Source organism: Alternaria arborescens, assembly GCF_004154835.1.
Source record: "Alternaria arborescens strain FERA 675 chromosome Unknown contig_9, whole genome shotgun sequence".
Taxonomy (NCBI): domain Eukaryota; kingdom Fungi; phylum Ascomycota; class Dothideomycetes; order Pleosporales; family Pleosporaceae; genus Alternaria; species Alternaria arborescens.
This window is the reverse complement of record NW_021167864.1, coordinates 566,373-579,806: the sequence shown is the minus strand read 5'-3', so window position 1 is coordinate 579,806 and position 13,434 is coordinate 566,373. Positions and strand designations below refer to the sequence as shown.

Below are 13,434 nucleotides of genomic sequence, written 5' to 3'. Positions count from 1 at the left end.
GGGGGCTTTGATTGAGAAGCGCCAATCAATATCGCGACTCTGCATGTCAACATTCAAGGACTTCACAACGATCAGGCTCCTTTGACGATCAGCCACTGAAGCTCTTCGCGCTTCTTCTCGAACAATTTGGCACAATGTGCTATCTCGGCATTGTTCTAGTCTACATCTTTCCCAGTCACCAGTTGTCTCGCTTACGTGTATCGTGGCTTTGTGTCATTGTGTTATAGTTGACTCTCCCAGATAGGTCTACCTCTGAGACGTATACGACGCTGAACCTCCTCGAATACAAGTAGCCGGACGCTGGTCCTGTATTCGCAAACCATGACGGAACACGCTCCACTACAGCAGAAACGCTTCGCCCCAGAGACCAGTGCCGGAATAAATGGGCTCATTGCAGCATGTAACAGAAACGATCGCTTCAAGCTTCTAGATGACGATAGTGTTTTGCCTGGAAACTTAGATAATTCTGTTCATCCCGCGTTCCATTGGTTTGATAGTGAAGGGCCTATGCGGCAAATGCTGCAGCTAGCCTCGCATTTCATCAGCCACGATACTCTCCTTACCTTTTTCATACCGCTGTTGTACGGACGCGAACTAACAGTCGCTATCGGCCACGCACAAAAGAACCATCTTTCAGATCCCTTGGCGAAAGCGTCCAAAGCGAAACGCGGTCAATACCTGGCCGGAGTGCGTGAAGCATTGCATTGCATCGGACACAGCGTTTCGTTCCAATTTCAACCGCCTGCGAAGCGAGTATATGCCCGCACGATGCGTGATACTGCAAAACCGAGCCATGCCACCTCATGTTGTCCGGCGTTCCAGCGGCAATATTCTTGCAGGATCGAATTGGCGGAGTGCTTTCGTGATTACTATTCCACTGGTGAGTATCAAACGGCATCGCGGTGTGCGCAATTTCGGCACGATTTTCTTTTCGCCACGACACTTGTGCACGAAATAGTCCATGCTATAGGTGTATTGCGACGAGGCAACTTGAACGAGCCACATATCCAAATCGATTGTCCGGAAACAGAATGGGGCTACGGCTGGGAACATTTCATGTTTGGTAGCATTATGAACCCTCAGGATAAGACGAAACCAGGCACACACCTCCTAATGCGCAAAATCTGGGCAGACCAAACCTTGGCCGACAATGCTGGAGGTAAGGAGTATTGCGATGTCCCCATGTCTTACATAGCGCAATGGTTTCGCAGAAAGACTTGGAGCGTTGTTGCGGAGCAAGGGCCAACTGCCATCGTAGCCCCAGCAATACACTTTAAGATCCAATCGTCGAACCAATATGGAGCCTGGATAGTGGCAAGTGACCACCCAGAAATTAAGAAAGATTTGGAAACCCTGCACTCGCAGTGGAAGCGACATGCTAGAAGGTTAAACTCACATTCCGTATCGGCACCACCACAGGCCGCTCGTTTGCGATCTCCGAAGATTCTTTGGAAGCCTGTAAACAAGACACAACTGCAAGTAGATAATGTGCCAGTCCCACGGCGTCGACCGTCAAGATTACAGCCTAGCTCGACTTATGTGCAGAGCCTCACTCAGACCGTGCCAGTGTGCTCCAAGCTAACAATGACACTGCTGGAAACCAAATCAGAATCGCTTAAAGCATGCCATTCGACTATCTCTAGCAGTTGCTGTATGTCTCAAAAGCGGCACATAGATCTAAGGCAGGAGTGCGGTTGTGTTAACAAAGCCAGCAAGCGATCAGTAACGATATAATCCTGAGGACCAGAGACATGATTCAACAGGCACGGTAACCTTTTGATATTCCGAGTGTATACCACATATTTTGTAGGATTGTAAGCTCAACGAAACTTACAAAGATGGATCGAACGTTTATTAACCTACATATACTCAGACATGTCGCTCAAACGAACCACACCGCGAACTGTGTATCATGTTGCGAACCCTCACCCAGCGCGACACCACATAACAATTTGCAGAAGTCACAAGCGCTGTCTAACGAGTGTTTTTCACACCCCGTGGGCGTTTCTGCAACATTTGATGTAAGGTCCTTCGCCCTGTTCCGTGCTGTACATCCCACCTAGCAAAGTCCCCATCTAGAACTGCGATCGTAGACAAGTCAAATGCCCGCAAATCAACTACGTCCCCCTCGCGAGTTGTGCATAGAGAAGTTGGTACGCGTCATGATATGCTCAGCAGCGTGTCCTTGTCCTATATGCCGAGGAGACTATATAGGAAGACACTATGCGCCCGTACTACTCCGTCCTTGCGATCATTTCTTTGGCAAGCCACGTATCTTAGAACGGTTTGAAGGATACAAAGATACGTGTCCGTTTGACATGCGTACACTCTTCACATTAGCAACAGACTTGTACAAGGTTGAGAGATGGTCCCTCGGTCCAATCAGCGATCTATCAAATCGAACAGGTGAAGTTTCGGGCGAAAGTGGTGGACCAGGCGAGATAACACAGCGAATACATCAGATTCCAGACAGTTTGATGTCCTTGAGTAGCGAAATTGTCATTGCCAACGGCCGATTAAGCCAGGAGAGTTGTTTCGGATCACCTGCGGTGTATGGCATCATAACAAGCGCCTTTACCTCCAACTTCATGATCATACTGATGAGCTCGACGCGCTTCCAGTCAGTGATGAAACACATAAAAGTCTTCTACATGGTGGAATACCTTGTGGCATTAATTAGAGGACAGGGCTTGGCCGCTGCTCTTCAGTGTAGTAAAAACTATGCTCTTCTTGAAGTAATTCACCCAGGAATAAGGCTAGGAGGCAAAGATTTCAGAGAACCACATGGGACACTGGAGGGAAGAGCTTGGGAATACATAGATTGGTGTTCGTAATGGATATTGAACATGAATGTACATATTCAGATGCTAGACGTCATGGTCATCGCAGTCTGGCAGAGTGTTTGGTACGCCTGAAGGTGAGATGCAGAGTGAGCTGCTCGGATATTCGTCATCTTGCTTAACCTGCAGCATCGTATGAGGATGTTTACTGTCACATTACCGATCGTTCGCGTCGCAAGCTCTCAATGCTGTGTTCCAAGGTTTGACAGTGGCGGAAAATGTTCCGTGCGATCGCCAGCACCTTCTGCACACCCATCGACCTCCAGGCTTGAACACCAATGGGTTGCATTTAAGATAAACTAGAAGTAATGAAAAAGTGAACAACATTCAACATTAATTGAAGTCTTGCCGCATGGTGTGCTATTAGTGGCGAGTCTTTTATCACATGATGGGGCTGGTGCCATGCTGAAGTTTCCATCGAAGCTACGGAATTTCTGGAACACCAGCATCGGGCACGGGCTCCTTACCTTTGCCGTCACCATCTTACTCCATATTTCTTGCATGAAACCTACCCAGCTGCCCAACTCTTCAAGAAGTCTGCTGCGAGGTGCTATAAAGTAGGCATTCTTGGTTCATTTAAAAGCTTTCACTCGTGTTGCTTGCGCTGCGCAGGCGCCACAAGTGCTATCCGACTCCGGCCACAGCCCGGTCAAAATCCTCACCGCTGGTGTTGCTTGGTTGCGCGACAATAACAAAATTTGGATGATTACACCAACTTTTTGAACAGCACCAATTCCACGTTCACTTCGGCTGTCAACGTCCGCAAAATTCTGGGCAGTGTTAGGCCTTACAGTCAACGCTCCTCCCAGTATCGTCAACTCATCTCACAACGGCTTTACAACCATGGCACCCAACCCCGATATCCTGTACAATCCCTCCGATCATGGCGAGCCAAACTCAATGCTTCCTGAGGAAGTAATCGGTCATATCGATCTAAGAACATTAACGGATATTCACCGGTACCTTTGCGAAAGCGAGTTGCAGGAAGACATTGAGCTCGCTGCATGGATGTGGGAAAACTACCTCGATGGCCTCCAGAATGGTTCCTCAACAGCAGAGATCCGTACAGCCCAAGCATTCGGCAAATTGGACAGGGCTTATCGCAGGGTTCGATCTCTTACCAACAAAGCCCAGGACAAGTGGCCATTCTTCGACAGAAACTTCAAGGAGATGTCATCAGCTACGGTTCGAAACAATGCGCGCGGCGAAGCCGCTCCTGGTATTATGTATCCAATTGACGGACTGCAGAGGAAATCACACCTGACTGGACTGTCGTCCAAAGGGACTACCAAGTCTAATGGTGAGTTGAAGTGAAATTCGCAGATATCTGTTTACATGTGTTAATGTCCAACACTCCAGTGTCCTCGAGACCAGAGCTACAAGCTCCTTTTGACTTTACCACACCTGCCCGCTATCAGTCACAGTTCCAGGATCATCTCCACTCGACTTCTGTTCCTCTTCCATCCAATCTTTCTGCAAGGTCTTCTGATCCACCGAACTCAGAAACGCAACATGTAGCGCTGGAGCATCCTTCATCTTCAGTAGCTCCTTTCCAGAATACTCAAGAGTCCAGAAGTACGTTTACTATTTCATTACCGCCAGGCTTGCCGAACTTTACTTGACTACCTTGACTTATCCATCACCTCTTTGTCTCGCTCCCGCTTTCTTCCATTGTACTTTACTGACAACAAAGCGCAAGGTTCTTTCCCCGCCTCAGACGGCCAGGCAAAGCCCCAGTCAGAATCGCTCCGGCCTGACGTACCTCAAATCGAAGAAGCGTTTGATCACGATATGCCACAAGACAAACTTGGCGCTTCTTTGTCAGCACCTATTGGTGACGCCATGTTACGCCACTCCGATTCCCAGCCCACCGGAGACCTTGAACCAGAGGCACCAGTACGAGATGCGGGCGCCGGCAAGGTCCGCGGCCCAAACGGACGCTACATGCCCAGAGACGATATTACCCCCGGATCAAAGAAGACAAAGAAGCCAAAAAAAGGAGGGAAAATCCAATCGAGCATAAGCAATCTGAACAAAAAGGAATCTTCAGTGCCCAAGGTTATCTCCCAAGAACCCGAAGCTGCACCAGCCGAAGGTGAAGGACCATTTGCAGATACCCAATCATCTTCACCTGCAGTGCTTAGCCAGGAAGCTGAGGGGCAGCATGAAGTTCAGGAAGAGGCCAGCGTATCTCTAGCTAGTCGTGCTCTAGCACCTCCCACAGCCGTCGATGAGCCAGAAGCCAAGGAAGAGAAAGCGGCTCCGCATCACGGACCTATCTCTGCGTACCTACTTGCTGCTGAAGCTGAAGCCGTCCCTTCCAATCTAGATAGGCTACCTCCAAATTCAAGGAAGTCCAACAAGAGAAAGAGCGAGTCAACTGTTCAATCGGGAGACCGTAAGCGAGGGAAACACGGTGGCATAGTCGGCCGCCCAAGGAAGTCTGAGCAGCGCAAAGGTCAGGAATCCCAACATGATACAGCTTCACCACAGGGAGCGACCGCCATCGACGCTGAAGGCCCACCTCAAATGACTACATGTCGAGCCACTCGACAAACGGCTGCCGCAAATCTGGGTACCTTGACATCCAGCAAGCCGACAGCAAATATCCAACCCGACGTACCAGTTGAACGGTTCACTCATTCCTCGAAAAAGTCGCAAAAGCTACCACAGAATCAAGAGAAGCTATCCACAAGTAATGGCGATACGGATATGGGTGAAGTACAAGAGAATGCGCCTGCTACCCAAGAAAAGATGTCAGAGATGCCTTCATTGCCTCCGAGAACCTCAGATAACCATCTATTGAGTTTCGGTATGGGCAGGATTATCTCCTCTGTACTTCCTCAGCCACTCTCACGCCCACAAGCATACCAGTCGCCCTATCAACCTATACCATCGCCGCCGCCATCTGCATCGGTCGCTGATGAGACGATGAACAAGAGCGCAAAATCTGTAAACCTGCCTGGTCAAGTAGAGTATTTCGCCCGTATAACTACAGGCAACGGCGATAGCATGGACTTACCTATTGAAGAAGACCGAGTGGAGAGCGATGAGGTGAAGATGATTAAGAGATACGCCAAATATAACGCTGGACCTGGTGTGGGGCAAGTCTCGTACACACAGTTCCGACAGATATATGCTTTCGCGAAACAGGACTAAGTGAAAACGAGAGCACGGGAAGGCTCTCCAGGATAGGTTGGTAGTAGTGATTGTATGGATAGACTAAACAACAGACTCTGTCCAGGAGACGAACACTGATCAATTCTCACCATTTCATCATAAGTTATCCTTGTGATGTTTACATCAGCCATCTCTTCATTCCCACCATCCTCGTCTCAACCTTCGGGGTCCCCTCCTGTCGTAGGGCTCAAATCTTCCATATCTTCCATTGTCAGTATAACTCCAGTTTCTTGAACTTGTCCCGAAGACATGATTGTAGCGACTTTCGCCTCTCAATGCGCCAGGAGTGTGCGCTGTGGGTAGAGTAGGTCAGCTTATGTCTCATTGTCTTATGTAACTCGTAACTTACAGTACATGCGATCAGGGTAAAACCCGCCACCATTGTCAGGGTCCTGGAGGGAGTTTTGATACGGGTAGCGTGAGCGTCCACCAGGAAACATGTTGTTCTGGGAATGTTGGTAAAGCCTTTTCTTGCTTGACTCTCTAGAAAGTTCGGGCTAGGAATGCTTGCTTGATTTGGTAATTGGAAGTCAACAGATAGTGCTGGTTCTCTTTTCGAATTCGAAGCTTTGTATACAAGTATGTAAGAGAAAGCAAGTGTAAAACGTAAAAGTTTATATACGACGATTTTATATTGACGAATCCGCTATCACGATGACCACGCGTGGCCTCGACATGTGCTTAAGTTTGAAGATTTCGTGATTGCTTAGAGAACGTAGACCTTCTTACCTAACTGTCATGTGAGGTGGCATAATAACCATGGACAGCTTTTCTAATCTTGCACGATATATGCCAGCAGGGTGGAAAGTGCAGGTCACAATCGCTGCCCTGGTGGCATTGAATTTGGCAGTGCCCGTAGTGCCACTTCTTACATGGCGCGTGGCTCATCAGTAGTGCATTGTTTTGATGCGAAATCACAGTGCCGTGTTTCTCTCTTCAAAAACTCCCGCTGGATCTTAGTCACAATGTGTTCTTTGAAGCGGTCTATCTTTGGAGTCGCAATTGGTGAAGTTAGCATGCTTCCAAGCTTGCTCCTGTGAAAAAATTCTTTCCCTCCACTTCCTATCTTGCTAACCACGAAATACTACAATGGCATAAACTACTAACTTTCTACAAAAGCTAGGATGTAAAGATGTGCGTATACCTTTGGGGTAAGTTTTAATGTTTAGGAAGAGAAATAAAAGAACAAGAGTTTCTTCTTAGAGACCGCCATGTTTGTTTAGCAATAAGTATCAATATGCTAAATATGACGCTGAACAGAGCGAGAGTTGATAGTTGTGTAGCCATTTGATACAGAATCATCAAGGTCCATAGTCCGACACCCGTGCGGCGTCTATAGTTACTTACCTAGGTAGGTATCAAATCCATCGACCCAATGTCGTTTCAGTGCAGGCAACAGCAACTTGATGCATGTTTTGCGTGTCTCCTTGAAGATAACTCTTGGTATGGACGCAGAATTCTCCAGAATTCCGAACGCCCTCTTAAGCTGGTAGCAACTGTGATGCTAAGCTGTCAGCTACGTCATGACTGAGAGAACTAGTCGCGTTCAACTCGACAACCCGGAGACAACCAGCCACCACAATTGTTTTCAAAACATACCAAGCACCGGGCAAAGTACCACGATGTATGCGTGCATCTCATACTTCAGGTCTTTGATCGCGCCATTGAGAACACCATTGCGCTCATGTGAGCATGCCTGAGTACTTAGGTAGGTTGTAGTTGCATGGCGTTACTAGCTCATGACTATGATTTTTGATGTTCTGATCACCCATAAGGCTAACCGAATATAGACGGAAAAGGTCTTTTGGAAAAAACTCATATTTCCTGTTAGCATATTCTTTGTAACTCTATTCGTAGGCAGCTTGCATTGCAGGATATCCTGATGGTATACCTCTCTGTTATTCCCTATTAGCACAGGCGGCAGCCTTGGAAGATCGGAGTATCCTTGTCTGTACGTTCTTAGCCACGATATATCCTCTATCACAACCTATCGATGCTAGTCAAGCAAGCAACAGCGCAGCCTCGCCTGCAAGATGGGTATGGACCTCGGAGCGTTGAAAAGTGCATCAAGCTACACAATTCCATCGTCTCGCATGCTAGTTCCAAGCTTCCACCCCACCAACAGCCAAAAGTAAAACGTAGCTGGTTCGCCGCCCACTCTTTGGATCCAGGCTCGCCGGGCCTCGACATTGAACTCGACGAGGACCTTGTAGCTTTTCTATCCGGCATCGACATCGTTATTGGAGAAGAATATCAGCACCTAGCTTTTACCCCGTTTCTCATTGGTATCTCAGCTCCCAGTGAACTGCGGCCGGACATGTGGGAAGGTGTTGATGAGTATGAGGACTTCATTCTGCTGTACAAGGGTATAGGGCATGACCCCGGTGGTCTTGTTTACAGTCGGAGTACACATCAAGTCTGCTTTGTGCGCGACCCGTTTGAAGAGCCCCGTGAACGCATGTGGGGTGATCTTCATGCGGTTTTGGAGCTTTACCTACGGTCGATCGAGTCGGAGAAGTTCGTTGTTGATGCAGAACATCCTGGGTTTGGCAATAGGGATGGGCTTGTTACGCAGGGCTGGAGAATCGCGGAGTGGACGGAAAAAGAATTGCGGCAGGTACTTGATATTTGGGAGAGTTTGGTGGATGCGGTTACTGCGCGGTTACCGGAGTCTGTTGGAGTGTCTGATGCAAAAGAAGATCATGGCAATGAGGAACCGCCACCAAAGAAGAGGAGGAAAATGGAAGACTTTGGGTTAATTCCTGCTGAAGTCTCGAACAAGTATCCTGCCATACCGCCGTTTGCGCGCGTCTTCCTGTCTCGGGCAAAAAAACCGCGGTTTACTTCCATTGCACCGCAGTTGGATGTACCAAATGAAGCTTTCATCCACCGTGTAGGCGCTGAACTGCAGGCAAGGTATCCCGATGCTTCTCTTGCTACTCACCAGCATGAACTTGCTGACAGCCCACCCTTTCTACTGTTTCCATGGCGCGCACCAGGTGTGCAATTTTCCTCACAAGATGAACGGGACCGGTGGCAATCTCCGCGAAAACAAGGTATACTAGACGATCGTGTCGGCCTCTATCTTGTACCTGATGTTCTCCACGCTCACGCCAGCACTCTGCTTCTACCTTTCCAACTCGGTGAGAAACGTCATGTAGTGATGGGTGATGGGTCAACGGTAGACAGGCCGGCGCAGGACGCGTTGTATCGACATGGTGTGTGTAATCCTTTCATGCCTGACCATGGAACACCGCTTGCTGCGATACTGGTGAATTGGTGGGAACAGGTTGAGAATGATTCTTGGAGCGTCAACGTAAGTGGTGTGGATGGTGGGGAGGAGCTATGGAAGAAGGCAGACACAGAGGAAGACGCCGAAGATTTTCAGACAGATTGGTCGTGCTAGAAGGGATATGTTTTCAGAGTGTATGCGCAAAAAACTGCTTGAGGGAAATCCCATGCCGCGCTGGCCCTTGGCGGACCTTACCTAAGGTAAACATGCCTGCCGCGATACACAGATGGCATGCAAAATACAAGAAATCGGTAACCCATTCGGACGTTAAAATCGAGTCTAAAGTGGCTGCTTCGCCGCTCAGTAGCTAGTTAATTACACCCTGGCTAGTTAGGGGGGTTTCGCAGCGGGCGGGAGACGGCAAACGCACCGAAACGGAGGATGTCCGTACGAGCACGCCAATCAACTCCGTCAGGCACTCACGGAGCCATGCTCAAACAGAGCTTCTTCGCTTTTCGTCAGGCTACGCGATATACCCACGGGAAGTGCACGTTTCTAGCGTTGGCCAACCGTTGGCTGCCTGCCATACTCTCGGGTCAGCATTTTGAGCATTCCAAGGTTAGGTGCCTACCTAGGTATGCAACACAAGCTGCAGCAACTTCCCTGGCTTCCCAATCTCGTCCGCATTCCTCCTCAAAGCACTTGTGAAAACAAACGGAATGCGTGTCAAAGGAGTCGGATTGGTAATTGCGCTTGTTTTGGGGTCTAGCGCCGAGCCGATACAGCGGGCTGTGAAAGCCCCGAAGATCGATCTAGGCTACGCTGTCTACGAGGGGACTCATGATGCTAACACCAGCATCAATATCTTTAAAGGGTACGTCGTTTCTCACAGAGTTCTCGAGACTCCAAGAACTAATTGTTTTTAATAGGATTCGGTATGCCGCTCCTCCACTAGGCAAGCTCAGGTTTGCTGCTCCTCAGGCCCCAACGCCCAATCGAACGACAACATTAGCTCTCAGCGACCCCCCATTTTGCCCACAGACCGGTGCCTCCTCAGAAACCCCAGCTGAATATGGCTTCACTTCTGCAATTGGCGATGAAGATTGCCTATTTCTGAACGTATATGCGCCAGCTAACGCAAAGAAACTGCCTGTGTTCCTTTGGATTCGTAAGTGAACATGTTTGCGACGTACAAATCACCATCAACACACCACTAACAGCATCAAGATGGTGGAGGCTACGGACTATTTAGCGCCTCTGGATTAGACCCGAGCGATTTTATGACCACGAACCATAATGGCTTCATAAGCGTTATAATCCAATACCGTCTAGGCGCTTTTGGCTTCCTTTCAAGCTCCGAGGTGAAGGCCCACGGTGCGCTCAACGCTGGACTCCTCGACATGAATTTCGCACTGGGTTGGGTACAAGCGAACATACGAAAGTTTGGGGGCGATCCTCGTAAGGTTACGATGGCAGGTGAGAGCGCAGGAGCAGGCGCTGTTTTGTACCAAGCCCAAGCCTACGGTGGAAAGCAGAGGGAGAGCCTTTTCCGTAACGTCATCACCGCGAGCCCATGGGTACCGTATCAGCACGATTACAATGACGAAGTACCGAGAACAGCATATACAAAGTTCGTCGAAGCTTCCGGGTGCTCGTTGGAAAAGAATACCATCGAGTGCCTTCGCACAGCCGATACCATCATTCTTCAGAATGCCAGCGCGAAGGTTTCCGAGGCTGGGGCTTTCGGTACATTTGCCTTCCTGCCCGTAACGGATGGCACGTTTGTTCAAGATCGCCTTTCTAAATCCCTGCTTTCCAAATCGCTAAAGGGAAAACGTGTCTTATCCGGTAACATGGCGAACGAAGGCGTGCCACTCGCGCCACCAACGACACGTACACTACAAGATTTTCGTGACTATGTGGATAAGACATTTCCCGGGTTTTCTACTTCCGAAAAGCGTCGCTTGGAGGAAATATACTCGTTTCCTGGTGATACTAGTGACGTGCAACCCAACACTACGCGCTTCGCTACTTCTGGTACGGGCGTGCCTACGGCACTCAACATAAGTGAGTTTGGAACAGGAAACCAGCAACGCGTTTTCAACGTCTTCGCAGAGTATGCTTTTGTCTGTCCTAGTTACTGGGCTGCTGCCGCCTTTCCGGAAGGTTGGAAGTATCAGTTCAGCGCGCCCCCGAGTTACCATGGGTATGATCTGCAAGCGCTATGGAGTGGAAACCCGACGCCCGGCCAGAGTTTCAAGCACGCTTTCCGTAAGATATGGGGGAATTTTATCACTAAGAACTCGCCGATCGTAAGTGTGGAAGATGCGAAGGGTGGCGTCGCAAACTCCACAATCACGCCTGCAGTTGGATATAGTGAGAAAAACGTCCCGTGGCCAAGGTGGAACGAGAAGGAGCCGAAATTACTGAACCTGAATGCTACAGGAGGTGTTCCGTCCTTTGTGCAAGCAACAGAAGATTTGTACTATTACACGTATAGCGATCCGGGTGTCAGCAACCAGATCAGTCTGGCCGATGCGACTGCTTGGGAGGGCGGGAGAGGTGAGCGATGTGAATACTGGAAAGTCATGGCAGCCAAGGTGCCGTACTGATGGCAAAAAGGTGCATGGAAGCTTTGAGATGTGCCTGCATTGTGGACGCTATAGAATACACTCATTTGCGACGCTATCTATATACTAGCCGTTTGCCTAGCTCGATCAAGCTCATGATGGATATGCATGACCAACAGGTCTACACACCATCATTGAACTCATAGTCCTTGTCCCACCGCTATGCTAGTCAGTACAATACGTATGATGAGTATATTCTGCTTACCGTGTCCCAAGGCTTGCTGCCGTCGACGAACCTCAGGTCAGTACCGACTCGGATCACGTTGTCCGGGTCATAGTTCAACGTGGATGCATGTATCTGGATGCTATCAGCTATCGTTCAAGTATGGTCATCCCTTGGTAAGCCTACTGTGTATGGAGTGTGCAGTACCACATCTCCCGCTTCGTAGTTTGTCACCAACCATCGCCTATCAAAGCTATCAGAATACTCCCGTGGTCCATCGGCGAGCAATCCCGTTGACAGCATATTCTGATTGAATGCGTTTTTTGTTTCCTCCTCACTCAAACCACTTTCTTCTGCCTTACGGTTGAAGTCTGCTTCCACTTCGCGACCTAACGTATGGCCTACAATAATCATCAACATTGCCTGGACTGTCATTGGAAAGTAAATGCCCTACCATTCTCCAGATAGATAAGACCGCCTCCAGTCAAACTCACATCTCCCATTGGTACCCAGGCGGTGACGCTGGTAGGCTCACCGTGACGGAGGAATATCTGATCATAATGTACGCCGATAGCTTTGTTTCCTGGTGTGTTGTTGCGCAGCAAACTCCTGCGAACACCTAGAGTATTATCGCCCCACCCTGTCATGCGGGCGATAAAGTCCTTCAGCACAGGATGTTTGCAGAATGTCTCTTTGTACCAATCTGCATAGTGCGCCTCGAGCGCGAGGCCGACGAATTTGTCCGCGGTTGCTTCTCCAGGCTTCCCGTTTCCTGGAGCCGCACCAGCTCCAATGCCAGGGAAGTCTGAAGCATCTTTTTCGGAATCAAAAACGCCTTGTACTGGCTGGGTACCAGGCTTTAAGACGCCACTTGGCGCGAGCATCTTGAAGTACTCTTCGCGGGCTTTCAGGACATCGTCCCTTGGCAGTAGGCCCTTTAGGTACACATACCCATCTTCATTGTAGCGCCGGCGCAGCTCTTCCATGGGCAGATCTGGAGATGACTCTTTCAGCTTTCCCACTTGACTCGGTCGGAGCAAACCATCGTTCACAAAGAGCTTCTTGCCGTCGAAACTCGGCATGTCTTGCTCTAGGGTCAATGCATGAGGCATGATGGAGGGTTGTACAAGATAGCAGCACCTGAGCAACCTTTCAAGTGTCTTTAAGTATGCAGAGTGAGCGACAATAGATCCACAAGGTCTTTCGAACAACGCATGTATTATGTAGACTCGTACTATTGCCTACTCCCGTGGGCTGTTAGGACATGACAGGTGGACAAGGAGAAACTTGCCCCTTTCGGCGCAGCTAAACTGTGGGGTAAGGAGCGGGGCCAGGCGGCGCTGAGACGCGTTTTCCGGATTTTCAGCTGCTGCGCGGAAGCGATCATCA

The 13,434-nt window shown here is 49.3% G+C and overlaps 4 protein-coding genes across 4 annotated transcripts; 3 read left to right on the top strand and 1 right to left on the bottom strand.

Moving 5' to 3' along the window:
- Nucleotides 1-3,683: 3,683 nt before the first annotated feature.
- Nucleotides 3,684-5,999, top strand: AA0111_g4869 (hypothetical protein; the record flags this gene model as incomplete). Its single annotated transcript, XM_028650917.1, has 3 exons — nt 3,684-4,140; nt 4,200-4,415; nt 4,540-5,999. 3 exons carry the CDS (start codon nt 3,684-3,686, stop codon nt 5,997-5,999), a joined length of 2,133 nt encoding a protein of 710 aa, XP_028507562.1.
- Nucleotides 6,000-8,013: 2,014 nt separating this feature from the next.
- On the top strand, nt 8,014-9,426 carry AA0111_g4868 (hypothetical protein; the record flags this gene model as incomplete). The annotated part of the gene is made up of 1 exon (XM_028650916.1): nt 8,014-9,426. One exon carries the CDS (start codon nt 8,014-8,016, stop codon nt 9,424-9,426), a length of 1,413 nt encoding a protein of 470 aa, XP_028507561.1.
- Nucleotides 9,427-9,971: 545 nt separating this feature from the next.
- On the top strand, nt 9,972-11,864 carry AA0111_g4867 (hypothetical protein; the record flags this gene model as incomplete). The annotated part of the gene is made up of 3 exons (XM_028650915.1): nt 9,972-10,126; nt 10,182-10,420; nt 10,480-11,864. The coding sequence occupies 3 exons, from the start codon at nt 9,972-9,974 to the stop codon at nt 11,862-11,864; spliced, it is 1,779 nt and encodes a 592-aa protein (XP_028507428.1).
- Nucleotides 11,865-12,003: 139 nt separating this feature from the next.
- On the bottom strand, nt 12,004-13,157 carry AA0111_g4866 (hypothetical protein; the record flags this gene model as incomplete). Its single annotated transcript, XM_028650914.1, has 4 exons — nt 12,004-12,042; nt 12,088-12,180; nt 12,232-12,446; nt 12,500-13,157. 4 exons carry the CDS (start codon nt 13,155-13,157, stop codon nt 12,004-12,006), a joined length of 1,005 nt encoding a protein of 334 aa, XP_028507560.1.
- Nucleotides 13,158-13,434: the final 277 nt, after the last annotated feature.